This window comes from Rhinatrema bivittatum, chromosome 1 (genome assembly GCF_901001135.1).
Source record: "Rhinatrema bivittatum chromosome 1, aRhiBiv1.1, whole genome shotgun sequence".
Taxonomy (NCBI): Eukaryota; Metazoa; Chordata; class Amphibia; order Gymnophiona; family Rhinatrematidae; genus Rhinatrema; species Rhinatrema bivittatum.
This window is the reverse complement of record NC_042615.1, coordinates 493,473,797-493,501,319: the sequence shown is the minus strand read 5'-3', so window position 1 is coordinate 493,501,319 and position 27,523 is coordinate 493,473,797. Positions and strand designations below refer to the sequence as shown.

At 49.3% G+C, this 27,523-nt stretch overlaps 1 protein-coding gene across 3 annotated transcripts in view; it reads right to left on the bottom strand.

Annotated features, from left to right (window-relative positions):
• CNTLN (centlein) overlaps positions 1-27,523 on the bottom strand; it is a 1,032,335-nt gene that overhangs the window by 297,812 nt on the left and 707,000 nt on the right. For all 3 annotated transcript variants that reach the window (XM_029608687.1, XM_029608696.1, XM_029608677.1), the window contains exon 18: positions 22,893-22,980. In XM_029608687.1, the coding sequence (XP_029464547.1) occupies positions 22,893-22,980 (88 nt within the window). The remainder of the gene's footprint in view (positions 1-22,892; positions 22,981-27,523) is intronic.

Below are 27,523 nucleotides of genomic sequence, written 5' to 3'. Positions count from 1 at the left end.
TAGAAGGTTCACTTTAGAAATGCTTTCTAAACTAGGCCCTGGCATAATTTGGTTAGAGAAGGAAAGGGATTATCATTTGACCTCCTCCCACATTTAACAGATGGTGGGGTTAGGGAAATTGGAGGGAGTTGTATATTCCCCACTACCCTGTGGGGGCACAACAGCAGAGTGTGGAGTGGGGTGGAGGGGGAGGCTTTGATTTGGAATGGAGTACTCGCAGACATTCTAAGAACACTAACTACCAGCATGGACCCACATTTCATGCTGAAGACAGTCTAAGTAACCTCTGCTCTGATCAAATGTGAACATTCTCGTGATAATGCCTAGTTATGAAGCAGTCAGGAATCCATTCAATAACAGAATCCACTTGGAAATAGCAGAGTTGCTTACCTGTAACAGGTGTTCTCACAGGACAGCAGGATGTTAGTCCTCACACATGGGTGACATCATCAGGATGGAGCCCAATCACGGAACACTTTTGTCAAAGTTTCTAGAACTTTGACTGGCACCTAATGGGCATGCTCAGCATGGCATTAACCCTGCATCCAGCAGGGGTCCCCCTTCAGTCTCGTGTATAGCAAGAAGTACATGCGAAAAATAAAATAAATCACAAGCGAACCCAACTCCGTGGGGTGGCGGGTGGGTTTCATGAGGACTAACATCCTGCATTCCTGTAAGAACACTTGTTACAGGTAAGCAAATCTGCTTTCTCACAGGACAAGCAGGATGGTAGTCCTCACATATGGGTGAATAACGAGCTGAGGATGTCCGAGCAATGTACCAAATGCACCCAAATACGTGTGACAGGCACAACAACAGGGGTGGATTTGGGTAGAAGGGCATCCTGAAAACCCTGAACAGGTTGCTGGTAGGATGTTGGGTAGTTAAGCTGAGAATAAGTTGCGTAGAATAGACTGGCCAAAAATGGAATCTTGCCTGCCAGCCTTATCAAAGCAATAATGGGCTGTGAAGGTATGGAGAGAGCTCTAGGTCGCAATCTTACAAATATCAATAAGTGGCACTGAAGTGTGCCACTGAGGTTGCCACGGCCCTAACAGAGTGTGCTTTTACACGGTCTTGTAGCAGAATGCCTGCTTGCTGGTAGCAAAATGAGATACAGTCCGCCAACCAGGAGGAAAGGGTCTGTTTTCCCACTGGATTTCCCAATTTGATGTTATCGAAAGAAACAAATAATTGAGTGGACTTCCTGTGGGCTGACGTGGACTCCAGATAAAAGGCTAGGGCATGTTTGCAGTCCAGGGAATGTAGAGCCTGTTCTCCTGGGTTTGAATGGGGCCTTGGAAAGAACGTAGGTAAGATGCTGGATTGATTAAGATGAACGTCCGACACTACCTTTGGTAAAAGCTTAGGGTGTGTATGGAGGACCACTCTGTCATATAGAATTTTAGTGTAAGGCAGGTAGGTGACTAATGCCTGTAACTCACTAACTCCGCGAGCGGATGTTATAGCGAGAAGAAAAATTACTTTCCAGGTGAGATAGCGGAGATGCAGGAGTGGAGAGGTTCAAACGGAGGTTTCATGAGCCATCCTAAGACCACGTTAAGGTCCCAAGCGGGGGCCGGAGGGCACAATGGAGGTTTCGGGTAGAGCAAATCTCTCATGAAGCCTGTGACTAAGGCTTGTGTCGAAATAGAGACATCTCCCACGCCGCTGTAGAAAGCGGTTACCGCACTGACATGCACCTTTATAGAGGAAGTTTTCAGGCCTGACTCTGACAGATGCCAGAGATAGTCCAGAAACTTCACAGTGGAACAAGTGAAGGGATCTATGGACATGGACGTGCACCAGACCGTAAACCTGTTCCACTTAGAACGATAAGAGCGTCTCGTGGAAGGCGTCTCGTGGAAGGTTTTCGTGAAGCTACCAGGACTCGGGATACCGACTCCGAAAGGTTAAGGGGTTGGAGTATTAACCTTTCAACATCCAGGCTGTCAGGGATAGGGCCTGGAGGTTGGGGTGGCGTAGGCACCCGTCGTTCTGAGTTATCAGAAGCGGATTCTCCCCTAGAAGGATGCGCCGGCGAACTGATAGGTCCTGGAGGATTGGGAACCAGACTTGGCGTGACCAGTGAGGGGCTATCAGAATCATTAAGCCTTGTCCCTTCGTAACTTCACGAGAGTCTTCGATATGAATGGAAGTGGAGGGTACACGTTTAGGAGACTGCTGGACCACGAGAGGGCAAAAGTGTCCCTCGGCTGTGAATGGCGGCTGTGAGTGAGCAAGTAGAAGTTCTCTACTTTGCGGTTGTGGATGGACACAAAGAGGTCTATTTGTGGATAACCCCAACATTGGAAGATTGTGTCTGCTACCATGGGGTTGAAAGACCATTCGTGCGGATGAAAGGTCCGACTCAACCTGTCCGCCAGAACATTGTCCACGCCGCTAAGTAGGTCGCTCTGAGGTACATCGAGTGGGAAAGAGACCACACCCATATTTGTGCAGCTTCCTGACACAGAAGGTAGGAGTCCGTTCCCCCTTGCTTGTTGATGTACCACATCGCCACCTGGTTGTCGGTTTGAATCAGGATGGTCTTGTTTGAGAGGCAATCCTGAAAGACTCTGAGGGCATATCTGATCGCCTGAAGCTCCAGGAAATTTATCTGATGTTTGGCTTCCTCTGGAGACCAGGTTCCTTAAGTCTGCAGGCTGTCGACATGAGCACCCGAACCTAGGTTGGAGGCGTCCGTTGTCAGGATAATTTGAGGTTCTGGAACTTGAAAGGGAAGGCCTTGAAGGAGATTGGAGAGCCACATCCACCAGGCCAGTGACAGGCGGAGTTGTTTGGTAAAGTGGACAATGCTGGACATTGGATGATAAGCCTGAGCCCACTGGGACTTCAGAGTCTACTGCATGACTCTCATGGCGAGGCGTGCCATTGGAGTGACATGTACAGAGGATGCCATGTGACCCAGCAAAATGAGGAAATGACGAGCTGTCGTGTAATCTCGATCCTGGAGGCATTGCGCTAGGGATATGAGAGTACGAGCTCGATCCTGAAGAAGGAATGCTTTCGCCTGCACGGTGTCCAGGTCGGCTCCTGTGAAGGATAGGGCTTGAGATGGAACTAGGCTGGACTTGGGATAGTTGATCAGAAACCCGAGAGACAGCAATGTATGGAGAGTTAGGCATAAGGAGGCTAGTGCGTCCCTTTGAGTTGGAACCCTTATCAGCTAACCGTCAAGATAAGGGTAGACATGGACGTCTTGACACCTCAGGTAGGCCGCGACCACTACGAGGCACTTGGTAAAGACTTGAGGTGCGGATGCTAGGCCGAATGGCAGTACCCGGTACAGGAAATGTCGGGGCTCGACTAGGAAACGAAGGAATTTGCGGTGAAACGGAGTGATCGAGATGTGTGTGGATCCAGAGAGCAAAGCCAATCTCCACTTTGCAGAAGAAGAAGTAGAGAGACCAAGGTTACCATCCTGAACTTTTCCTTCTGTAGATACTTGTTTAAGGCACGCAGGTCCAGGATTGGACGAATGCCTCCTGACTTTTTTGGAATGAGGAAATACCGGGAATAGAACCCCTGCCCCTGCTGGGAGAGGGGCACTGGTTCTATCGCCCAGGACTTCAGGAGGGTTGAAACCTTCTCCTCGAGAAGACAGGAGTGGTTGGATGATCCCCACATGAAGTGATCGTGTGCCATATGTTGGTGAAGTGGAACAACCGACTGTTGACGGGTACGGACGGTAGAGGAGGTTGGCTTATGCTCTCCAGTGAGGAGTCAAAATCCAGCAGCTAGGCCTGGTGGAGGGGCCGGCTGAGTTTTCTGAGGCCGGGATTGTCTGGCCTGACCTTTCTGGTAAGGTCTGGAGGGGCGACCTCGAGTAGCAGGAGGATAATATCTCCATGGCTTAAAGGACGGCCGCTTAGAGTCTCTTCGGAATGTCCTTTTAGAGGTGGACGGGAAATCAGAAGGCACCGACGAAAGCTGGCGCAGCATCTCGTGGTTATCTTTGAGCTGTGCTACAGTCTCCTGGATTTTGTCACCGAAGAGTTTATCTCCAGCACAGGGCAGGTCAGCCAACCGGCCCTGTACTTCTGGTCTTAAGTCAGAGGACTTTAGCCAGGCCCATCTACGTGCACTAATCCCCGCTGCGGACACCCTAGAAGCAGTGTCAAAAATGTCATAGGAGGCGCAGACCTCATGCTTGCCAGCATCTAGACCCTTCTGAGCAAGGGCATTGAGTTGATCCTGAAGCTGGTCGGGTAAAGACTCAGAAAAATCCTGGATCTTCTTAATAGGTCTCTGTTATACTGGGTCATGTATAACTGGTAGGAAGCAATGTGAGAAATAAGCATTGAGCCATGGAAAACACAACGGCCAAATGCATCCAGTGACCTCTGTTCTTTCCCTGGAGTTATGGAAGAATGAGGCTTAGATCGTCGTGCCTTTTTCTGGGCTGACTCTCCAACCACAGAATGGTGATCCAGCTGTGGTTTTTGGAAACCAGGGGCTGTTTGTACCAGGTAAGTGGCGTCTGTTTTTAGATTCACCGGTGGTACAGAGTCTGGATGCTCCCAATTCCTCTTCAGCAAGTCCAGGAGAACTTCATGAACAGGTATGGACATGATCTCCTTGGGTGCATCTACGAATTGGAGCACTTCCAGCATCTTGTGCCTGGAGTCCTCTTCTGTCTGAAGTTGGAATGGTATGGCTTCAGACATTTCTTTTATAAAATTAATAAAGGACAGGTCCTCTGGAGGAGAACGTCTTCTCTCCTCAGGGGGAGATGGTTCTGAAGGTAGATCATCAGTATCTTGGGAAGAATCATCGGTCCAAGGATCGTAAGGTTGATCACCGGCTCCTATAGGATCTCCAGAGGGAAGTAATGGTGCTATTCCTGAAGGATCAGGCCTAGGCACAGACAGTATCGATGGTGGCACCGATTGAGGACGACGCGGTATCAATGGCAGGATAGGTATCGATGGAATCGGTGACATTGATGCGTGAGTCGGTGGCAAGATCCCAGATGGCCCAGGCATAGGTTCTGGCCTCAGTGTTTCCTCATCCTCTGATGACAAAGGAATAGGGGTGGAAGGCAGTGGACATACAGGTATCCTCGGTTCCACCGGTGGAAGGGCACAAATCAACACATCCAGCCTGCCGAGTAGCAGTGCGAGCGCTGTGGGAATCGGGTCGGCGATTGGGGCTGGCATCGGTGCCGGCATCGATGGAGGTTGAAAGCCTTGCAGTGCCTTTCCGATGGCCTCTTGGATCATCCGATCCAATTTCTCACGGAAGCCTGGGGCGTGCAACCCCTCCTTCGGAGTAGGAGGCAGCACTGGCGTAGCTGGAGGGTCCACCGGTGAAAGTGGAATCGCGGCTCCCGGCACCAATGAAGGTGGGGAATGCCTTGGTGACCCAGTCGCAGAGGAGGATGGGGCCTTCTCTGGATGGGATTTCTTTGTCGGTGGCTCTGTCTATGCCGAGAGCTTGCCTGGATCAGCGGACTGAGCCTTCCGATGACGGTGTCGACGCTTTTCACGATGTTCTCCTCGGTCCTTCTCTGGAGCCGAAGAGGAAGAAGTCAACGCAATCGGAGTAGATGGTGTTGGATGGGCAGCACCAGTGTCCCGCTGCTGGAGAGAGGTCGATGGCACCGGCTCAGACGATGTCGAAGCGCTCGATGGAGTTGGTGGCTTTGCCTGAAAAAGAAACTCCATCTTCTCTGAGCGGGCCTTTCGAGTGAAGGTACTGTACAAATTGCTCCAGAGAGGAGCGGAAAGGGTCCAGTGCCGATATGCACCAGTGGCAGAAATGAGACAATTTTGCCGCATAATTCCTTCTCGTGGATGGTCTATGGGAGGAGATGAGAATGTCCAGTATTTCTAGAGAAATAGGGAGATGGCTTGGTACTTCCCTTTTAATCTCCATGCTGTCAAATGAAGGGAGTTCCTCCTCCTGAGTAAGGAGATCCGTCCTGTGCTTTGCACAGATAGGTGTACCAGATAAGCATCCCACAGCGGCACTATGAGAATTAAGTCGGACTCCTCTGTCATGCATTTCTGTAGCACTTTGCTATGAGTGGAATTGGAGGGAACGCATTCATCAGGGATCTCTCCCAGCGCAGTAGGAAGGCATCCTGAGCTATTCGGTTGCAGCTGTATAGGGAGCAGAACCTTGGTAACTGTGTGTTGTGATTGGTGGCGAAGAGATCTATGGTCGGAAGCCCCCACCGATGAAAGAGGGAGGCTGCTACCTCCTGGTGCAATGCCCACTCGTGGGGTGAAAGATTCTGCTTAGATGGTCTGCTTCTGTGTTTCATATACCGGGCAGGTAGGTGGCCTACAGGTATATGGCGTGAACTAGGGCCCACTCTAGAAGCAGAAACGACTCCTTGCACAGTGGTTTGTGACCGGATCTGCCCTCCTTGTTGATGTAGAACATGGCTACCTGATTGTCCATGTACACCATGACTGTTTTGTGTTGAAGGAGGGGAGCAAAGATTTTGACAGCGTAATGAATGGCTCAGAGTTCCAGAAGATTGATCGGAAGTCGTTTCTCCGCTGGGGACCTGAGTCCCTGAGTTTTTAACTGAAGATGAGCCACCCAGTTTTTTGTGGAGGCATCTGTGGTGAGGACAATCTGATGAGGTGAAGGTCGGAAGGGCGCTCTGGACTGGGGAATGCCGGGTTGGAGCCACCAGTCCATGTCTCGCAACATTGTATGAGTGAGTGTCATCAATGTGGCCATAGGTTGGGACCTCTGGGATTTTAGGCCATGCTGCAGGCACTTTGGGTATGTTGGGTATGTGGCACTACATACATTGCTGCAGCCATGTGCTCTAGTAACATGAAAACTTGATGCGCTGTGGGGCGCTGAAGCATTTCAGAGTGGAGGTGAGCGACCAGAAGGTAGATATCCTGTCCTCCAGGAGGAATGCCCTGCATAGTCATGTGTTTATAGTGGTGTCAATAAATTCTAGGGATTGAGCGGGGTCCAGGTGAGATTTCTCGTAGTTGATGATGAAGCCCAGTTGTTCCAGGCAAGTTATGGTCTGGAGCTGATGGGTATGTAGAATGTCCTGGATTGGGGCAACAATCAGTCAGTTGTCGAGGTAGGGGAAGAGTTTTATACCCTGTTTCCGTAGATGGGCCACAGCCACTGCTAGGCACTTCATGAACACTCTGAGTGCTGAGGAGAGGCCAAACAGTAGGACCTTGTACTGGTAATGTTCGCTATTGACTTGGAAACAAAGGAAGCGCCAGGAAGAGAGGTGCATCGGTATGTGGGCATAAGCATCTTTGAGGTCTAGGGAACACATCCAATCATTGGGTTGCTGGAACGGCAGAATGGATTTCAGAGATCTCATCTTGAACTTCTCCCACCGAACAAAGCGATTGAGGGCTCGCAAGTCCAGAATCGGTTGAAAACCCCCTCTCTTTTTGGGAATAATGAAGTACTGGAAATAGAATCCTTGAAGCCTCCAATGTGGAGGGATCTCCTGGATGGACTGTTGGTGGAGAAGTTGAACCACTCACAAGGAGGGGGATCTTTGGCCCCATTCTGGTGAAACTAAGTGTGGTTAATGGAGGCCGGGACCAGACATTCAGGTGATAACCATTCTGGATGATGTCCAGAACTCAACGGTCAGATGTGATTTGGGCCTGTAGCTGTGGCCTGGCCAGTTTCAAAAAGACTGTTGACGTTTTGGACCTCCAGCTTGTGTTGGCTTCTGTGTGCGTGGAGCATGTCCTCTAGTCCTCGATTGCGCTTGCTGTGGTGGCGGTCATTGAGATGGGTACTGAGGAGGCTTATACGTCGAGAAGAGGCTATATGACCGCCTGAGATAATACGGCTTCTGGAAGGCAGGACAGAAGCGCTTTGGTAGTAGTTGGTTAGATGGGGAAGTGAGGGAGGAAACCATCACTTTGTTCTTTTAGCTGTGACCATCTCTCTAAGCTTGTCATCAAAGAAGCTATCTCCCTTGCAGGGTAGGTTCGCTAATTTTTTGTGAACATCTTCTCGTATGGCGCTCACTTGTAGCCAGGCAATTCATCTGGCAGCGATGGCTGCTGCTGATGTCTGAGTGGACGTGTCGAAACCCTCATACATAGTATGTAAGAGATGATGAAGCCCCTCTTCCATATCGGTAATGCCTCGTCTCTTGTGTTTGGTCGTCTGCCCCTTCCTTGTCGGATTTCAGGGTTTCAAGGCATTTGTATAGATACTGGGTGATATAACATTGATGTTGCTGTATCTTTGTATTCAACATCAATCCCTGGAATACCTTCTTCCTGAAGTCATCAAGGTAATGACTGTCCTTGCCTGGAGGGGTGCTGGAATACAGCCTGGTCTTACGGGCCCGCTTCATGGCGGACTCCACCACCGCGGATGCTTGCAGCAGCTGCACTGGGCCGTAGTGGGCCAATTTTTCCATATGAAACTTGAGGTCTGTCTTTCTCGAAGCAGGTGGCACAGAAAAAGGGGAATTTCAAGCTTTGTCCATGATGCCGTCAAGGACCGGATGTGAAGGTAGGGCCGTCGGCTCCATCGGATCAGCAAAGATTTTTAGCAAGCAATGGACTTCAGCCCTGGGTCAGGCAGTTTTTTGGTTTCCAGGTTCAGCATTGCCCCCACTTTCTCTATAAACTTTGAATACAACAGGTCTTCTGGTGGAGACGTAGGTTCCGGAGGGTCCTCAGGAGGGTTGGAAGATATGTCTGTGGAGGATCCAGGAGGTAGCGCGAGGAAGATAATGATTCCTTTGTGGGAGGGAGACTTGATGAGCTGAGTATATCCGGTGGCTGCAGTAGGTCCTTCAGTTCCCCACATGAGGAGGGACCAGGAGAAGGCATGACACTACCCGCATACCCGCAGAGGGGCTAGAAGAGCATTACTGAGGCCGGGTGGACACTGCGGTGTCGAAAAACGCCTGCAGGATTCCCATAATTTGTGACATAGACTGCGATGCAACCGTATGAAGTGACGGTACTCTGGAAGTAGAATTCCTGCTCCTTTTGGCTGGGGGGGGGGGGGGGGGGGGCGGGGGCTACACCCTATCTGCCAAAGGGGAATCTGACAGTCTGACCTGATCGATGAATCGGTCCAAGTGAGTCATGTCACAGGTGTCCTAGTCTAACCACACTTGATCCTGTAACCTCTTCCGTTGTCGGGTGAGCTCCTGGTCTGCCGAAGCTGAAGATGGAGAGCCACCAGCAGTCCAAGGGGGTGCCCATGTTGGAAGGTCCCAAGTTCACATTTCAGAGCGTGAAGGCGGGAGGAGAGATTTTAACACAGAGAACTGTCTTCTTCATCAAGTCATAAGGCTCGCAGTGCTGATGCATCTAGTGCATGGAGGACAAATGGCGGCTCTTTGCTTTGGCCTTCCCCGGCGTCGGTTGTGAGTGGGGAATGTCCTTCAAGGCCAGTTGCTTCGAGTGTGTCATAGAGGGCCTCGGCGCCATGTGCGTCGATGGCTTGGCACTCTGCTTTGGTGCTTTCAGGATCGACGCACCTCCTTTGTGTGTCGACCAATGCTCTGCGTCATGCTTGTATGGAGCAGTGTGCTGGGCCAGCGGCGGTGTGTCAGCTGCATGTCGGACCTCAGCCAGAGTCGACGCTCCCGACGCATCCAGATCAGTGCACGATGTGGCCTCGAGCATAGGTCCTGAACGGTATTGGTCGAGGTCCAAGGTCCAGTCTTTCAGGGATCTAGCTCCATGTGACTTACTGGATGAAGGTTGAAGGGAGGAGATATGTTTGTGCACGTCTGGTCTCTTGGGTTCTCAGACCGGGGATGACTGCACTGATCTTTGTGAAGTGGTGTATGAGCCCGAAGTGTCCATTCTCTGAAGTTCTGCCAATTTGGCTGCTCGCTGTTGTCGGGCCTGCGGAGTCATCCTGCCGCAGTCCTGTCGGGATGTCTGATCTTGTTCCGGGCCCAGGCAGATGTAGCAAACTTTGTATCCATCCATGATCAACATGGTTTTTCCGCAGCCGCAGAATTTAAACCCTGGAGTCTTGGTGGGCCATGGTGGCACTGAAAAGAACCGTTGTGGGTTTGCGTGAAGTGAAAGGGAAAAGGAGAAGGAATAAGAGGCATGATAGAGAGAAGCACCTGCGACCATTGCTGCGCGGGAAAACAAAAAACTGAGGCGAGGCAAGCAGTCGCGTGGGAAGGCACTGCCCAGGCGTGCAGGAGCATATGTCTCTCTTTTCAACGTTCTGAGAGAAGTTCCCGCATCGGGCCGCCAGGGGGCACTCCCAGACAGCATGGTTAATTCAGCCTGCTTATCTGCGGAAAAAGTATGTAATATAAGAACCCCACCACCCCCGTCTATAAATATTCCTATGAGTCATGCCATTACATGAATGTCCTATTTGTTATTTTAAATATTGGGTCTTAGTATGATTTGTGGTTTATTGTGATTCCCCTTATGCAGAATGTCCATTATACATTAGTTTCTCTTTGTCTCTTTTTGGAAGTCTGGCTTTATGACTTGGATTTTTATTGTGGTATTCTTTTTTGCTTTCTTGTCTTTTGTTTGATTTTCTCACTCTTGGTCATAACATGTTTTCTTAAGATGTCGATAGTATGCTGATATGCATTTCATGCCCCAGGGAACTATGAAAATACAGTACTGTCCTCATTTAATCACTCCAATTGCCAACAGTATACATTCACCATGACAGTTTGTGAATGTTGGCCCAATAGCGAGTATATTCATATTTTACCATAGTTAAAGCAAGTAGTGTGCATGATTGTGTCTGCATTTTTGGTTCATCTACTGCACAAGGAGAACTGTGATACTCAAAAATCTTCACTAAACCTGAGGTCAACATATTTTTGGGCAGATGATTTTAAGCCAGAAAACCTTTTTTTTTGTTATTTTAGATATTACAGAATTAAGGCAGAGAGTTCACATGCTCTTTCTCATGAAATTGCCAATTGGGAGGTTTAAAACTATATGAATTTCACCTCCCTAGATACTCCCCACATTAGCCCAATGTCTGCAGTCACCAACCTCCCCATGCAAAGTATGATCAGTGGTCACAGGCTCCTAATCCGCCCCCCCCCCCCCCCCAACCCCACTATCACACTGCAGGACATACTATACATGTTTACTAGAAGCTACTACTCTGAAGCACGATAAAGGAAGTTTGAGGCTGTTGTCTGGAAGTCATGTGATATTACCCAGAAAGGGCAGAAACAAGCTCTCCCATGTCAAATGGTCCATATTCTGTCTTAGATTTCCTGAAACAATAGACTTCAGCAGACTATCAGGGAATCAGATTGCTGGGGAAGAACCACTATTCCTTTTTCTGAGGCAGTTACCTCCTCCCCCCAAATCAATTTAGATAAAAAATCTCACTTACTCCTCACCCCATTCTTCCTAGTACTCTGGAATGACAGGCTATTACCAAATATTTCCTGATAAAATCTGCTGTTTGATCACAGCCATGACATAAAGCAACGTATGGGCTGCACATCTGAAGTGAAAGGAGATTACCAAGTCACCAAATGAACACAGATGCTCAAATTTTCAAAGTACTGCAAGTGCTAAAACCAGGAGATATGCGTGTGTGGCTGGGCTGTGTGCGTGCCATGTGCATTTAAAAAATGGCCCAGCTATGCACGTATCCTCCGGTATGCGCAGAAGTGATAGCCTGTCTCAAAGGGGTGGGCAGGGGCATGGTCTGGGCGGGGGCTGGCCAGGACAGCGGCCATTAGAAGCAGGTAAGTTATAAAACAAAACAAATTAGGGTGGGTAGGTAGGTAGGGGTTAGAAGTTGGGAGGAGAGGTGAAAAGGTAGGAAGGGTAGTTAGGGGGATAGGAAAGTTCCCTCCCAGTCCGCTCCTTAATTGGAGCGGACTGGGAGGGAACTGGGTAAAAGTAGGATTGCGTCACTGTGCGTATTTAAAAAAAAAAAAAAAACACCATGCGCACGCGGAAACAAAATGCACATGCATTGGATTTTATAACACATGTTATAAAATCTCAGCGTGTGCATGTGCTGAGAACCACGCGCACATGGACACCCACACGCTGTTTTTTAAATCTACCCCTAAGGACTTTAGATCAGTAGCTCTCCCCCCCCCCCTATCTGGTGTATGAATCACCTTCTACCTATACACCGATGACATTCAATTCTTTATACCATGCACCAAATCTGTTGAAAATGCAAGACTAACTCTCGTGACACACAAGAAGGCTATACAACATGAACTACCCAAACTTAAATTAACTCTAAACACTAAAAATGCTGAAATCATTCTATTAAGAAGAAATCTATCTATTGCGACTCCTCAAACACTTGACATGGGTAACTTCAACATTATACCCTCAGACCAAGTACGGGACTTAGGTATACAGATTGAAGAGAACCCTATGGAAAAGCACATAAATAAATTAATCAAATCAGGATATGCCAAACTGCGCATACTACATAGACGGAAACCATTGCTGTCTCACGTAGCCTTCCACACATTCCTGCAGACGCTCATCTTCTCAAACTTAGATTACTGTAACTCACTTCTACTCGGAGTTCCCAACTATCTTCTAAAAAAACTAAAACTATTACAAAATTCCACAGCTAGACTCTTATCAGGTTCAAAGAAATTTGATCACATCTCACATTCATTGATAGCTCTTCATTGGCTACCTGTACAATCCCGAATCAACTACATAGTCCTAACATTGATACACTCCACCCTCCATTCTAACAACTCTGGTTTGGAAAATGTAGCTCTACAATCATACAAGCCACAGAGATCATTAAGATCTCAAAACAAAGGACTACTAGCTGTGCCATCATTACAGAATACTCACCTAACAAAAATAAGAGACCATGTGTTCTCAATAGCAGGCCCAATGCTATGGAACGCTTACTTGAGTATCTAAGACTGACTCCAGAAACAACAAAATTCAAACATGATCTAAAAACAAAAATCATCTGAACACAAAGCATGCACCCTCAAGGAGAAAATCATTAAGAACCTATCTTTTGAACTAAATACCTTATCCCAAGTATGTGTCAATTTTAAAATGTATGACCTCATTAAGTCAATGTTCATGTCGATTTATAATATGCATGTCAAGTTGTAAATTGTTGTGATCTTTATTTGGAACAATGGTATATAAAATGGCCAAATAAATAAACTATCTACAGCCTGCCAGCAAAGCTACTTACACAGCAATGCTGAATACAAAAGATGAACTGATAGATAATACAATGCAAAAGTTTTTATTTCTACTGGGCTGGGGAGGAGGGAGGTGGAGGGCAGGGACCTAAGCTCTATTAGGAAGATAGTTACCCCTTTCCTCAAGTAGGAAAATGATCCCACTTCTTCCAAGCCTGGAGAATGACAGGCTTTTATCATATAGTAGCAATCATGATCAGGATCACAGCACTACCACAAAATATATTGCACGTCTGAGGCCACAGGAAGTTACCAAGAGACAATTTGGATAGCAGGGACTTCAGATCTATAATATATAATATAAGATTTCACTTCCGTTATTTTAGAGAAGAGGGGAATTAGTGGGGGAAAAATGGAGCAACAAGCAGCCTTTTAAAGATAGGTAAAAAAGTTTCTTGTTCTTGGACTGGGTGGCTGAGAGCGGTTGGATCTTATGAGGGAAGAGGAGGGGTATAGAATCGTCCCAAAAATCGCTAAAGGATTTTTGGGACGATTCAGAGCCAACGTCAGGAAATATTTCTTCACGAGAGGGTGGTGGATGCCTGGAATGCCTTTCCGGAGGAGGTGGTGAAGACAAAAACAGTGAAAAATTTCAAAGGGACATGGGATAAACACTATGGATCCCTAAAGGCTAGAGGATAGAAATAAGAAAAAGAGTACAAGGGGGCAACTTGCTGGTGTGGCGATTACTACCCTTAACCAATAAGCCTTCATACTGTTGATGCAACTCCATTATTACTCTCTGCTTTTCGGGAGGGGGGAAATAGGAAAAGGGGAATTAGATTCAGACAGCAACCAACAAGGACATTGGATTTTACGGTCTGGAAAAACAATTAAGCTTGGGGGGAAAACAAATAAGCATGGGGGTAACTTGCTGGTATGGCGGTTACTACCCTTAACCAACATGTCTGATACTTTGGATGCAACTCAAATATTGCTCTCTGCTTCAACAGCAAGAGGTAACAGGGAATTGGACTCAGATAGCAACCAAGGGCCCTGACTTTGACGGTTGGGAAACTAAGTAAGGGGGTGACTTGAATGGCACAGCAGATGCTACCATAAGCTTGCTGGGCATACTGGATGGACTGTTTGGTCCTTTTCTGCCATCATTTTCTATGTCGCTATGTTTCAATGTTTGTCTTTTTGTCAACGATACCAAAATCTGCAACAGGGTAGACAGGCAGGAAAGTAAGGAAAATATGAGGAAGGGTCTAATGAAACTCAAACTTAAATTTTCGAGATTGCAGACTCTTGACCATGAAGTCATGGAGAGGGCAAATTTTTAAATTACTGTGTTGCTTGCAGGCCCATGAGTGCTTTGTACCTGTGTACCTGCAACCTTATTTTCAAAGTGAAACTTCCCATAGAGGTGGGTACTGACATTCACAAACAAGTCAGAAGTGTAAAGCATATGCAGGGATGTCAAAATGAAATCCTTGTACATTGTCCTGCTTCTTTGAAGCATGGATAAAAATACCTGTGAAACAGTGTAGGTTCTTTCCCTCACTGAGGGGGGGAAGAGAATTTTCATTTGACAAATTTTTACCTGGGTATCCATTTAGTTACACAGGTAAAATTATTTGAAAATTGTCCTCCACATGACACCATGTCGGCTAGTCTGACAGAGCGGGAAATCGCTCTGCAGCTGGTGGTGATGTAACACAGATTGATTACAAGACAATTTCCCTGTTATATTTCACCTACTTAACAAAAAACAAATTCCCTAAGAAAATCTCATGTGTCTGTGCGTGTAGGAGCATAAAAATGTGTGAAATGCATTAGAAAGAGAAACAATTTATGTGTGTGGAATTTAGTAAAGTCGCTTTATGTATAGTGCTATGTATACGGGTACTGTGTGTAATGCTCGCCTTGCGCCAGCAGGGGCCATCAGTGGGCCATGCTGCCTGCTGCTCAGTCCACCAAGCACTATGACTTGGAGGTCCTGATGGTGGCCTTCTTCCCTGCAGTGCCAGAGTTTAAAAGCTTTCCTCAGAGTTAGTAACTCGCCACAGCTTGGAATCTCTCTTAGTCTTGTGGCCTTGTTACACTCTATTTGCCTAAGCTGTGTTGCTCTGTTTGCCTTGCTTTGTTTCTAAGTTTGGTTCTTGTCTGTTTGAATCTTGTTGGTCCCAGTATTATGGCTTCTACTTTGTCTGAGTTAATTTGTGCCTTATTTGTTTGGACCATCTTATTGTGGCCTTCTGTTTCTGGTTATCCTAGTCCTATCCCTATGACTAGTCTTGTGGTGCATTTCCTTGCCCTATCTGTCTTGGTTTGTGGGCACCCTTTTGTTTCCTGTTCTGTATACAGCAAGTTCTGCTTTGGTGGATGCCCTGATTCCTATTCAGGAGCTCCTCCTGCTGGCCATCAGAACCTGAGAGCTCAAGTTGAGGGGTTGGTGGCAGGCACAGGCAGAAGATCCTGGCGGGCCAGGCCATCTTTGTTCCTGTTTAAGCCAGCTGTTGCCAGGGCCAACCTTGCTTCAGCACCAGAGGTTACCCATAACTGGCAGTCATCCCCAACACTATGTTTTCACTGCTACGATTCACAGATGAACTACAAACACTAGAAAAATGATAAGATCAGATTTATAGGTAAAATTGCACTTTTTATTTTATACATATTGTATATTTTTTGTTATACAGAATTTTTGTAAAGTTATATTGTGATTTTGTTGCTAACAAAATTTGTTTACATCTTTTGTAATGTGACGTTACTAATGACCTGTTTATAATTTAATATTCTAATATGTTATAACCCGCTTTGAGTAAAATCTTTATTCAAAAATGCACAAAGAAATCAAAGAAATAAGTATATAATTGATAAGAAGTGATTTTTGTCATTTTATGTAGAAGGACTTTGAAAGATAGGAAAATTAGTTCTTACCTGTTAATTTTCGTTCCTGTAGTACCACGGATCAGTCCAGACAGTGGGTTGAGCCTCCTTTCCAGCAGGTGGAGACAGACTAAAACTTGAAGGATGCCCTATATCAGGACAGAGCCTATCCTCTACCCCTTCAGTATAACGTATGTCAAAGCATAAAACAACAAACCCAAGAATAGGATCAAGCAAGTAACTGTAAAGCTCAACGGAGCAATGTAGAAAAACATGGTATACCTATACGCTCTTGCATCAACTTGGTATAAGAAAACGACCAAGGCTTCCGGTGTAATTGCTCAGTAATCTTGCACAAAGAAATATAGGAAAATCTGCAGACCTGCAAGAAAACAAGCTTCGAGAGGACAGAAGACAGACAGGGAAGGGCGTCTGGACTGATCCGTGGTACTACAGGAACGAAAATTAACAGGTAAGAACTAATTTTCCTTTCCTGTACGTACCCGGATCAGTCCAGACAGTGGGATGTACCAAAGCTTCCCTAAACTGGGTTGGGACCGAGACAGTCCCGCTCAAAGCACTTGCCGCCCAAAGGAACCGAACACCGGAGCGTGTACATCCAGACGGTAGTGCCGAGCAAAAGTGTGCAGAGACGTCCAAGTGGCGGCTCTGCAAATCTCCTGCGGGGAGACAGATTGACTCTCCCAAGAAGTAGCCTGAGAACGCAGAGAATGGGCCTTCAGACCCTCAGGAAGCGGACGACCTTGGCAAAGGTACGCCGAGGAAATGGCTTCCTTCAACCACCGTGCAATCATGGTCTTAGAAGCCTGTTTACCGTGGTTGGGACCACTCTAAAGTACGAAGAGATGGTCCGATACCCGGAAGTCATTGGTGACCTGGAGATAGCGAAGCAAGACTCGTTTTACATCTAGCCGACGAAGGTCGCCACCCGCCGTACCCGCAACCTCCTCCGGAGAGAAAGCTGGGAGTTCAACCGACTGGTTGACATGAAAAGCGGAGACAACCTTAGGCAAGAAGGAAGGAACCGTCCTGAGAGAAACCCCGGAATCCAAGAAACGCAAGAAGGGCTCCCGACAGGACAGTGCCTGAAGCTCGGAAATAAGGCGAGCAGAGGAAATAGAGACCAGAAAGACAGTCTTTAGAGTAAGATCCTTGAGCGTAGCGTGGCGAAGAGGCTCGAAGGGAGCCGCACAGAGAGCACGATGGACTAGGTTGAGACTCCACGACGGACACGTGGCCCAAGAGGGGGGGCGGAGGTGTCTAATGCCCCTCAGGAAACGAATCACGTCAGGGTGAGCTGCTAAGGGATGACCGTACACCCGACCCAGGAGAGAGCCGAGCGCAGAGACTTGAACGCGTAGAGAACTGAAGGAGAGGCCCTTAGAGAGACCCATCTGAAGAAAAGAAAGAATCAAAGGAATCGAGGCGGAGCGCGCAGGAACACCCGCCTCCGTACACGCGGACTCAAAAACTTTCCAGATGCGCACATAGGCCAGAGAAGTCGACTGCTTCCGGGCTCGCAGCAGGGTGGAGATGACCTCCTCCCAATAACCTATGCGCCTCAGGCGATGCCGTTCAAAAGCCAGGCCGCAAGACAGAAGCGATCGGCCTGGTCAAAATACACAGGCCCCTGTCGGAGGAGACGAGGAAGATGACCGAGGCGCAGGGGCCCGTCCACCGCTAGATTGATGAGATGCGCGAACCACGGCCTTCGCGGCCACTCGGGAGCGACGAGAATCACCGGTCCCCGGTGGAGCTCAATTCTCCTGAGAACTTTCCCCACCAGTGGCCACGGGGGAAACACGTACAGAAGGACGTCCGCTGGCCAAGGTAGAGCCAGAGCATCCACGCCCTCTGCGCCATGCTCCCTCCAGCGGCTGAAGAACCGATTGGCCTTGGCATTGCGCACAGTCGCCATGAGATCGAGGTGAGGAGGACCCCACCTGTCCACTATCAGAGCCATGGCCACGTCCGAGAGCTCCCACTCTCCCGGATCGAGCGACTGCCGGCTGAGGAAGTCGGCTTGAACATTGTCTTTTCCGGTGATGTCAGAAGCCGCAAGGCACTGTAGGTGACGCTCCGCCCAAGCGAGGAGACAGCTGGCTTCTAAGGCTACCAGGGGACTGTGAGTGCCCCCTTGGCGATTGATGTAGGCGACTGTGGTGGAGTTGTCGGACAGGACTCGTACCGCCTTGCCGCGGATCAGGGGAAGGAACTCCTGAAGAGCCAAGCGGACCCGCCAAAGTTTCCAGTCGATTGATGTGTCAGCGCAACTGAGTCTGTGACCATGTTCCCTGGGTGGACTGAGAAAGGCAGACCGCACCCCAGCCCAACAGGCTGGCGTCCGTGGTCACTATCGTCCACTGTGGAGCTTGAAGAGGCATCCCTTGCAGAAGATGAGGAAAAGACAGCCACCACTGTAATTCGTCAGCAGTAGAATCCAAGAACGGAAGGACTACGTGGAACTGCTCCGACACTGGCTGCCAACGGGACAGCAAAGCTTTCTGTAACAGACGCATATGAGCAAAAGCCCAGGGGACAAGGTCGATGGTAGAAGCCATGGATCCCAGGACTTGGAGATAATCCCAGGCTGTCGGGGAAGGTAGGGCAATCAAAGTCTGGACCTGATCGATCAGCTTGAGGGCTCGCGCCCGAGGTAAGAAAACCTTGCCTACTCGGGTGTCGAAGTGGGCTCCCAGAAATTCCAACTCCTGGGAGGGCTGAAGCTTGCTCTTGGAAAAGTTCACTATCCACCCAAGAGAGGCAAGGAACTCCAAGACGCGATCCACCGCCCGCCGGCAAGAGGTCTCCGACTTGGCCTTGATGAGCCAATCGTCCAGATAGGGATGGACGAGAATCCCCTCCCGGCGCAAGGCCACCGCTACTACTACCATGACCTTCGTGAAGGTGCGAGGAGCGGTCGCGAGGCCGAAGGGGAGAGCTCGAAACTGGAAGTCCTGGTTGAGAATGTGGAATCGGAGATACTTCTGATAGTCGCGGTGAATGGAAATATGAAAATATGTTATTTTATGTTAAATATAAATATAAATATATATAAATATATATAAATATAAATATAAAATATGTTAAATATAAATTCTTATATACTGCCTTACCTTTCCCTTTCCCACCTACTCCCATTCCTCATATTACTCATATATATTTGATATGTATACTTCTAGTTTTTGCTGTTAATTTAGCACATTACTTATTCCTCTGATGTTTATTGTAAAGCCTTTGGCTGAATTACTGTTTGCTGTAAACCGAGGTGATGTGTATTACGTTCCGCGGTATATAAAAAACTATAAATAAATAAATAAATAAATAAACAAATAAATAAATAAAATAAGCTTCTGCGAGATCGAGGGAAGCAAGGAAATCTCCGGGGCAGACCGCCGCAATGACCGCCCACAGGGTTTCCATGCGGAAGTGGGGATCTTGAGAGCCTGAATGACCCTCATGAGATCCAATATTGGGCGGAAGGACCCGTCCTTTTTGGGCACGGTGAAGTAAATAGAATACTGGCCGGCGCCAATTTCCCTTACCGGGACTGGGACCACCGCTCCCAGATCCAGAACCTTGGAGAGAGTCTGGACCACCGTGTCCCTCTTGGCCCGGCCGCAAAGCGAGAAAAGAAAGAGATCTGGAAGTTCCGTGACGAGGTCGAAAGCGTACCCGTCTCTGATAATGTCGAGGACCCACTGATCCGACATGATCTTGACCCATTCCTCAAAGAACAGGGAGAGGCGTCCGCCGAGGTAAGGAACCGAGGAATGGGTCGGCTGAACTTCATTGCGGGCCAGGTTTAGCGGCGGCACGCACGGGCTGGCCTTCGCGAAAGGGCCGTCTGCCATGAAAGGACTGCGACCAGGACTGCGCACAAGAAGACCCCCTCGCAGAACCGCCCCGCCCCCGAGAAGCGAAGTGACGCTGGCCCCTGAAGCGAGAGGCCGCGAAGGATCGGGAAGACTTAGGGCGTCCTCTGGGAGCTTATGGACCTTGTTCTCAGCCAAGGAGTCCATAAGCTTCTCAAGATCCTCGCCAAAGAGCATCTTACCTTTGAAGGGCAGCGTGCCCAGCTGGGTCTTCGAGGACTGATCAGCTGACCAGTGGCGTAGCCAAAGGAGCCTCCGGGCCGCCACTGCCGAAACCATCGCCTTCGCCTGGACACGGACCAGATCGTAGAGGGCGTCCGATACGTAAGCGGTGACTGCTTCCAGACATTCGGCTTGTTCTGCCTCACCTGGCGGAAGCTCCCGGGCGTAGAGTAACTGTTGGACCCACTGGAGGCCCGCTCGCATCATGAGACTGCTACAGCAAGACGCCCGGACCCCAAGAGCCAGAACGTCGAAGATGCGCTTCAGGTGAGCCTCCAGCTTATAATCTTGTGAATCCTTCAAGGCCGTGGAACCTTCCACCGGAATCGTGGTGTGCTTTGCCACTGCAGAAACATAAGAATCCACCGATGGATATTGCAACAGCTCTAAGCCCTCCTCCAGGAGGGGATAGAGCTTATCCATCGCACGCCCCACCCGAAGCGCACCTTCAGGAGCCTCCCATTCCCGCAGGATAAGGAGCTTAAGCATGGGGTGGAAGGGAAAGGCCGAGGCTGGAGCCCGGAGCCCTCCCAGAACCGGGTTCATATCCTTCGGGAGTGAGGCCATGAGATTATCCAAGGAGGGACTCTCCAGACGCAGCTCCTGCAAAACAAAAGGGAGGAGGGGCTCTAATTCCTCCTTATGAAAAAGACGGAGGGCTCTAGGGTCATCCCCCTCTAGGGGGGGACATCCGCCAAATCTGAGGAAGCAGCGGGGTCCGAGGACACGGGAGACACCGGGGGGGGGGGGGGGGAGGCACCCCCGGGACCACCCGCACCGGTCCCTGGGACTCCATGGCCAGTCCAGTGGTCAACGGCGCCGAGCGAGGGATTTTTGGCGGGGAGGGGGGCAAGGGGGGGCTTTCATCCAGCTCATGCAGGCTAGCTAGATAAGATTTGTACATGAGGAGGACAAAATCCGCTGAAAAAGGGACCCTGGATTTGGCGGGGGGGGGGGGGGGGGGGGGGGGGGCAAGAGAAGGTCAGGATCCCCCTCCTGGGCACCCGCAGGGGCCAAATCGGGGGTTAAATCAAAAAAGTCTGGCCCTCCAGCCCCAGGGAGCACTGAAATCGGCCCCGATGAAAAATCCAAGATGGTGGCCGTTCCCAGGCTCTGCCGACCCGGGAAAGGCCAACCATGCCGAGAGGAGTGGAGCCCCGGGCTAAATTTGCTTGTCCTGCCGAGGAGGGACCTTCCCCACCCAGCAGGCAAGCAGTGCAGAGGCCCTGCCGTGAAAAACGCGAAGAGGGCAGCCCACATTGCTAAGCCGCGGCTGAAGAAAAAAAAGCTGAAAAAAAAGCTTGATTGACAGCCTGCACAGCAGGAGAGAGCAGGCGGGAAACCTGCTGCCTTCTGCTTCTCTGGCTGCCGGTTCTAGCCCTACTCTGACCAGAAAAAATTAAAAAAGCTGGTCAACTGCTGCAAATAAGTTAGAGGTAGGTGAGTACCTGCAACTTATTGAAAGTTTGAAACTTTTAAACTCCTTTTTTTTTTTACACTGAGCGGAGCAGCGGGTTAAAAACCCTCTCGGCAGCCAGAGGGGGAACGAGGCCCGGAGAGCGTCGGTCCCCACACCTGGAAGCGTCCACGGACTCAGGACTATGCAGGGAACCCCCTCCTGCAAAAGGGGCAAAGCCCCCCTGAGCCGGGCAAGAGCTGGGAGACGGTCGCCTCCCACACAAAAACAGTAAAAGCACTAAAAGAAGGCAAAATTTCCTTCATATATTTTTTTTTTCCCTTTGTTTCTAAAACAAGCGGGAATCAAAGAACTACTTGCTTGAGCCGAAAAAGAAAGAAGAAGAGGCTGACTAGCCTACAGCAGAGAACCGAAGGGGAGATGCTGCACCTGCTGGAGACAGACGAATACTGAAGGGGTAGAGGATAGGCTCTGTCCTGATATAGGGCATCCTTCAAGTCTTAGTCTGTCTCCACCTGCTGGAAAGGAGGCTCAACCCTCTGACTGGACTGATCAGGGTACGTACAGGAATAGAAAATTACTTATTTGTGCTTTATAAATTTGTTTTAAATGTTTTAAAGTAGTTTGATATGTTATAACCAAAAAAAGTTTAAATTTATTTGTGCTCATTTCCTACTAATTTCTCATGGTGATCCTAAAGAGCAAAACAATGTGAAAAAAAAAAGTCTATGACTTGGTACTAAAGATTTGAAAAGCATTCCATTCGAGTTTCATACACTTGTATTCCAGTCATTTGAAGCATGAATGGAATGCATTAGAAACTCATTTGTGGGGAAATTAAATGAGGATAGTACTGCAGTTTTAACTATACAAAGTACATCTTTTATTCTATAAATATTAGGGAAAATACACCACTAATAGTATATGTGAGAGATTGAAATCATACCCAGTATACTCTGGCTTATGAGTAAGGTTCATTCCTGTTATGGTATGTGCAAAACGAACTTATTTTGAGACATCATCACTTAGAGACAAGTGATTCTACTACATAGCTAAAGTCAGTCCACGTCAGTTTTAGTGATTTTAGGAAGTTACACTGCCTGATAAGCAACTTTATAGCAATATTAAGTGTTTCTCAGGACATATAATTAGGGTTCTCAATAGTAATTTTCTGCATCTTCACAGCTGGAGACAAGAATGCCCAAAGTAAATGCAGTATGATAATGTTTTACATTAAGGAATTTTAATTCTCATTGATGTTTGATATTAAAAATGTCAATAAAAATAAACAAGAAAAATGGGTAACTGAATAGTGCCAAATAAACAAAAGGTGTTTTGCATGTATCCATACCTTTACTGTTTGTCAGTGAGTGAATTATCATGGGAGGATCACATTTCTTTTGCTGAGTAGTTTGTTCCATGTCTTTGTCCTGTGTGTTCTAAATTTCAGAATATCAATATGGTTAGATATCTTTTTATGAAACACAATATACACTGAGCAGTTAAAAGAAAGCAGTTAAAGCACTGGAGTAAAAACTATTGCATTGTGACTTGAACTGATTCTTTTCTTTGCCTGATGGTCCTATAGATATCCTTGAGCCCTATCTTACAGGAGTCTCAGGTTCAAAAATCACCTTGGGTTGGAGAATTTCAAGCCATCTGGAACAAGGAATATTGTATAAGTGAAAGTAAGTATATTCGCGCTGGAGAGACACTACAATCATTAGATGCTATAGAAGTGGCAATGACCACAGTTTAGTGCTGGTGTCTGTAGCAATGACCAGCAGCTGTATCCTCTGACAAGAATGTATAATAAATTTCAAAAGCTATGCTGATTGAAGACTGAAGAGGGAGAAGAAAACAGGAAGTAGCCTAGTGGTAAAAGCCGCAAGATGAGAACCAGGGAAGCCAGGGTTTAAATACTACTGACACTACTTGTTACCTTAGGCATATCACTTCACTCCCCATTGCCTCAGGAACAAACTTAGTTCCTGATTCATTAAGAGTATTTCCCACAGACACAAAATGGAAGAAAAGCCTTCATGAATCTGGCCCTTAGATTGTAGGCCCTCTGGGGACAGGGAAATACGTATGGTACTTGAATGTAATATACTTTGAAGTGTATCACCAGCCACAAAAGGTGAACATTTTTACTCCAGAAGATATCCTCCAAGATAGTGTATGGAGATGGAAGAATGAGCGAATGAGGACAACCATATAAAAAATAGAGAACATGTAAAAGATACACCTAAAGAGCACTCACATATTTGAATCAGCTGCCTTATTACTGTTGTCAATCTGTTATTGTTGTCAATCCAAGTTATTGTTTCCCTGTTATATGTAACTGCTTCTCTGCAGTACAGTTCAAATTGTAATGTTTATTATATTTACACCCCTGTTCTTTGTGAACCAGCATGATGGGACTTCTGTCCTGAATGTTGGTATATAAAAAACCTTAAATAAATAAATAAATAAACAAAGCTCTGTAGAGAAAGCTGGGAGTTAGCAATCTGTCAGAAAACTCTGTTGTTATAGCTGGTAGTTTAGCAATCTGTTGTTATTTAGAATAGTTGTGGGTGGATCCTTGGACCAGTGGCAGATGACCATGCCCTCGGGGGAAATCCCGAGAGGGACCACTGGTCAGGCTTAGTGTAGGAGACAGACACACACTAGTTCTTTTATTAGACAATATAGTAAACCACCAGTAGTGAGCTGGAAACGCCCAGCTGGGCTGTAGTCCCTCAGGTATTGGAAAGGCGATCCCAGAGTGGCTGAGCTGTAGAGAAACTAAGAAAGTGAGTAGGCAGTATATGCAGAGTTCTGGATCAAGTCCTTGAAGGTAACACTCACACAAAAGTCTCTTGAGGCAGCCTAGGAGATGGTATGCATTAGGCCAGGGGTCGGGAACCCATGGCTCGCGAGCCAGATATGGCTCTTTTGAGGGCTGCATCTGGCTCGCAGACAAGTGTCGCCACACTTCGCGGTTCCCCGCTGACCCAGCTGCTCCCCGGTCCTCCGCCGCCCGGGCTTAAAATGCTGTCAGCCCGGGCGGAACGCAGCGGGACAGCTGGAGTCAGCGGCACAGGCGTGCTCTCTTCTCCTCCTCCCCCCCCCCCCCCGCGGCCCGGAAGAGGAAGTGGTGAGCATCGGGTGCCTGCGCGGAAGAAGAGACCACGCTAGTGTGGTCTCTTCTTCCCGCGCAGGCACCCGATGCTCTCCACTTCCTCTTCCGGGCCGCGGGGGGGGGGGGGGAGGAGGAGGAGGAGAGAGCACGCCGGCAGCGGCACGACTGGAGTCAGCCGGGTGCCAGCGCTGGAGTCATCGGGTGCCTGCGCGGGAGTCTTCCCGCGCAGGCACCCGATGCTCACCACTTCCTCTTCCGGGCCGCGGGAAGAAGAGAGCACGCCGGTGCTGAGCGGCACCGGCGTGCTCTCTTCTTCCCGCGGCCCGGAAGAGGAAGTGGTGAGCATCGGGTGCCTGCGCGAGAAGAAGAGGCCACGCTTGTGGGAAGAAGACTGCAGCGCGGCTCGGAGGAAAATGAAGAGTTTCAACCGCGGCCGATGGGACTCCGCCTCCGCGAGGGCTGAAAAAAGAAAATTATTCCTTACCTGCTAATTTTCGTTCCTGTAGTACCATGGACCAGTCCAGACGGTGGGTTATGTCCCCCGTCCAGCAGATGGAGTCAGAACAGAGCTCGAGAGTGGCACCTCATAGGCTAGCGCACCCTCTGCTGGAGCTCAGTATCATGAATAACAAAGCTGAAAATAGCCAGGTAAAGAAACAAGTTGGATCAAGAACCTGAAGTGAAAACATCAAAAACAATAACAGGTGCGACCAGCAACCCAGGTCGCAACAGGCAAACTTGTGAGGAGCTGCAACCTCGAACAAAACCAGGTAGACGAGGAAAAGTAGACAATAAGACAGCTATACAGTCAAGAACCCGAGCAGGAGCTTAAATCCCAGAGTGGTGGGCGTCTGGACTGGTCCATGGTACTACAGGAACGAAAATTAGCAGGTAAGGAATAATTTTCTTTTCCCTGTACGTACCAGGACCAGTCCAGACGGTGGGATGTACCAAAGCTTCCCTAAACCGGGTGGGCCCCCGAAAGCCCTGCTCGGAGGACCTGATCGCCAAAGTGGCCAGATCCCGAGGGAGCCAGGTGCAACCGATAGTGCCTGGCGAACGTATGCAGCGACTTCCATGTCGCCGCCCGGCAGATCTCCTGTGGCGAGACGGAACGAGACTCAGCCCAGGAAGTTGCCTGCGAGCGAGTAGAGTGAGCTCGGACGCCCCTGGGTGGGTCCCGCCCAGAACCAATGTAGGCCGCCGAGATGGCATCCTTGATCCAGCGGGCAATGGTCGTCTTTGAAGCGGCGGCACCCTTCTTAGGTCCCGACCAGAGGACAAACAGATGATCGGAGACCCGGAAGTCATTGGTAACCCCCAAGTAGTGGAGGAGCACTCGCTTCATGTCCAGGTGTCGGAGCGCCCGAGACTCCTCTGGAGAGAAAGCCGGGAGTTCAATCGTCTGGTTCAAATGGAACGAAGAAACCACCTTCGGCAGGAAGGCAGGCACTGTACGAAGCGAGATCCCGGCATCCAAAATACGTAGGTAAGGCTCCCTGCAGGATAGCGCTTGCAGTTCCGAGATACGACGAGCGGAGCATATCGCTAAGAGGAAAACCGTCTTCATGGTGAGATCCTTGAGAGTAGAACCTTGGAGAGGTTCGAACGGAGCACCCGCCAGGGCCCGGAGCACTAGATTAAGATTCCACGACGGGCAGGGGTCCCTGACCGGAGGCCGGAAATGCTGCACTCCCTTCAGAAATCGGGCGATGTCCGGATGGAGAAGGAGCGAAGTCGTGGACTGTAGCAGAACATTCAAGGCCGCTACTTGTACTCTGAGAGAATTGTACGCGAGGCCCTTATCCAATCCATCCTGTAAGAACAGAAGGATTAGAGAAACCGTCGCCTCCGTGGGCCGGGCCCCATGAGTGGCACACCAGGACTCGAAGACTTTCCACACTCGAACATAGGCAACAGAAGTGGAAGTCTTGCGGGCCTTAAGCATCGTCGAAATCACCGCCTCCGGATAGCCCCTGCGACGGAGGCGGCGCTGCTCAAAAGCCATGCCGCAAGACAAAAGAGTTCTGCCTGGTCGAAAAATACCGGACCCTGGTGCAGGAGCCGGGGGTGATGACCCAGACGAATCGGTCCGTCCACTGCCAGGAGTAGCAAGTCCGCGAACCAGGGACGTCGCGCCCATTCCGGAGCCACGAGAATCACGAGGCCCGCGTGGTTCTCTATCCTGCGAATGACCTTGCCCACTAGGGGCCAGGGAGGGAAGACATAGAGCAACTGGTCGGCTGGCCATGGCAGCACGAGAGCATCTACTCCCTCCGCGCCGCGCTCCCGTCGGCGACTGAAGAAGCGCGGGGCCTTGGTGTTGGCCGCCGTCGCCATTAAATCCAGTCGCGGAGTCCCCCAGCGGCGAACAAGGAGTTCCATCGCGTCGTCGGAGAGAGACCACTCGCCGGGGTCCAGCCGCTGTCGACTGAGGTAATCCGCTTGGATATTGTCCACCCCGGCAATGTGCGAGGCCGCGAGCCGGGCGAGATGGCGTTCCGCCCATTCCATCAGGAGAGTGGTTTCGGTGGAGACGTGCTCGCTCCTCGTTCCGCCCTGACGATTGATGTAAGCCACGGTGGTCGCGTTGTCGGAGAGAATCCGCACCTCCCTGTTCCGAACCAAAGGGAGAAAACGCTGGAGCGCTAGTCGAACCGCCCTGGTCTCCAAGCGATTGATCGGCCACCGAGACTCTTCCGAGGTCCACAGGCCCTGTGTGGCGCTGCGGTCGCAGACGGCGCCCCAACCCACGAGGCTGGCGTCCGTGGTCACCACCACCCAGGTGGGAATTTCGAGCGAAACGCCGCGAGCCAGGTGGGACGGCACCAACCACCACTTGAGGCTGTCCCGAGCCG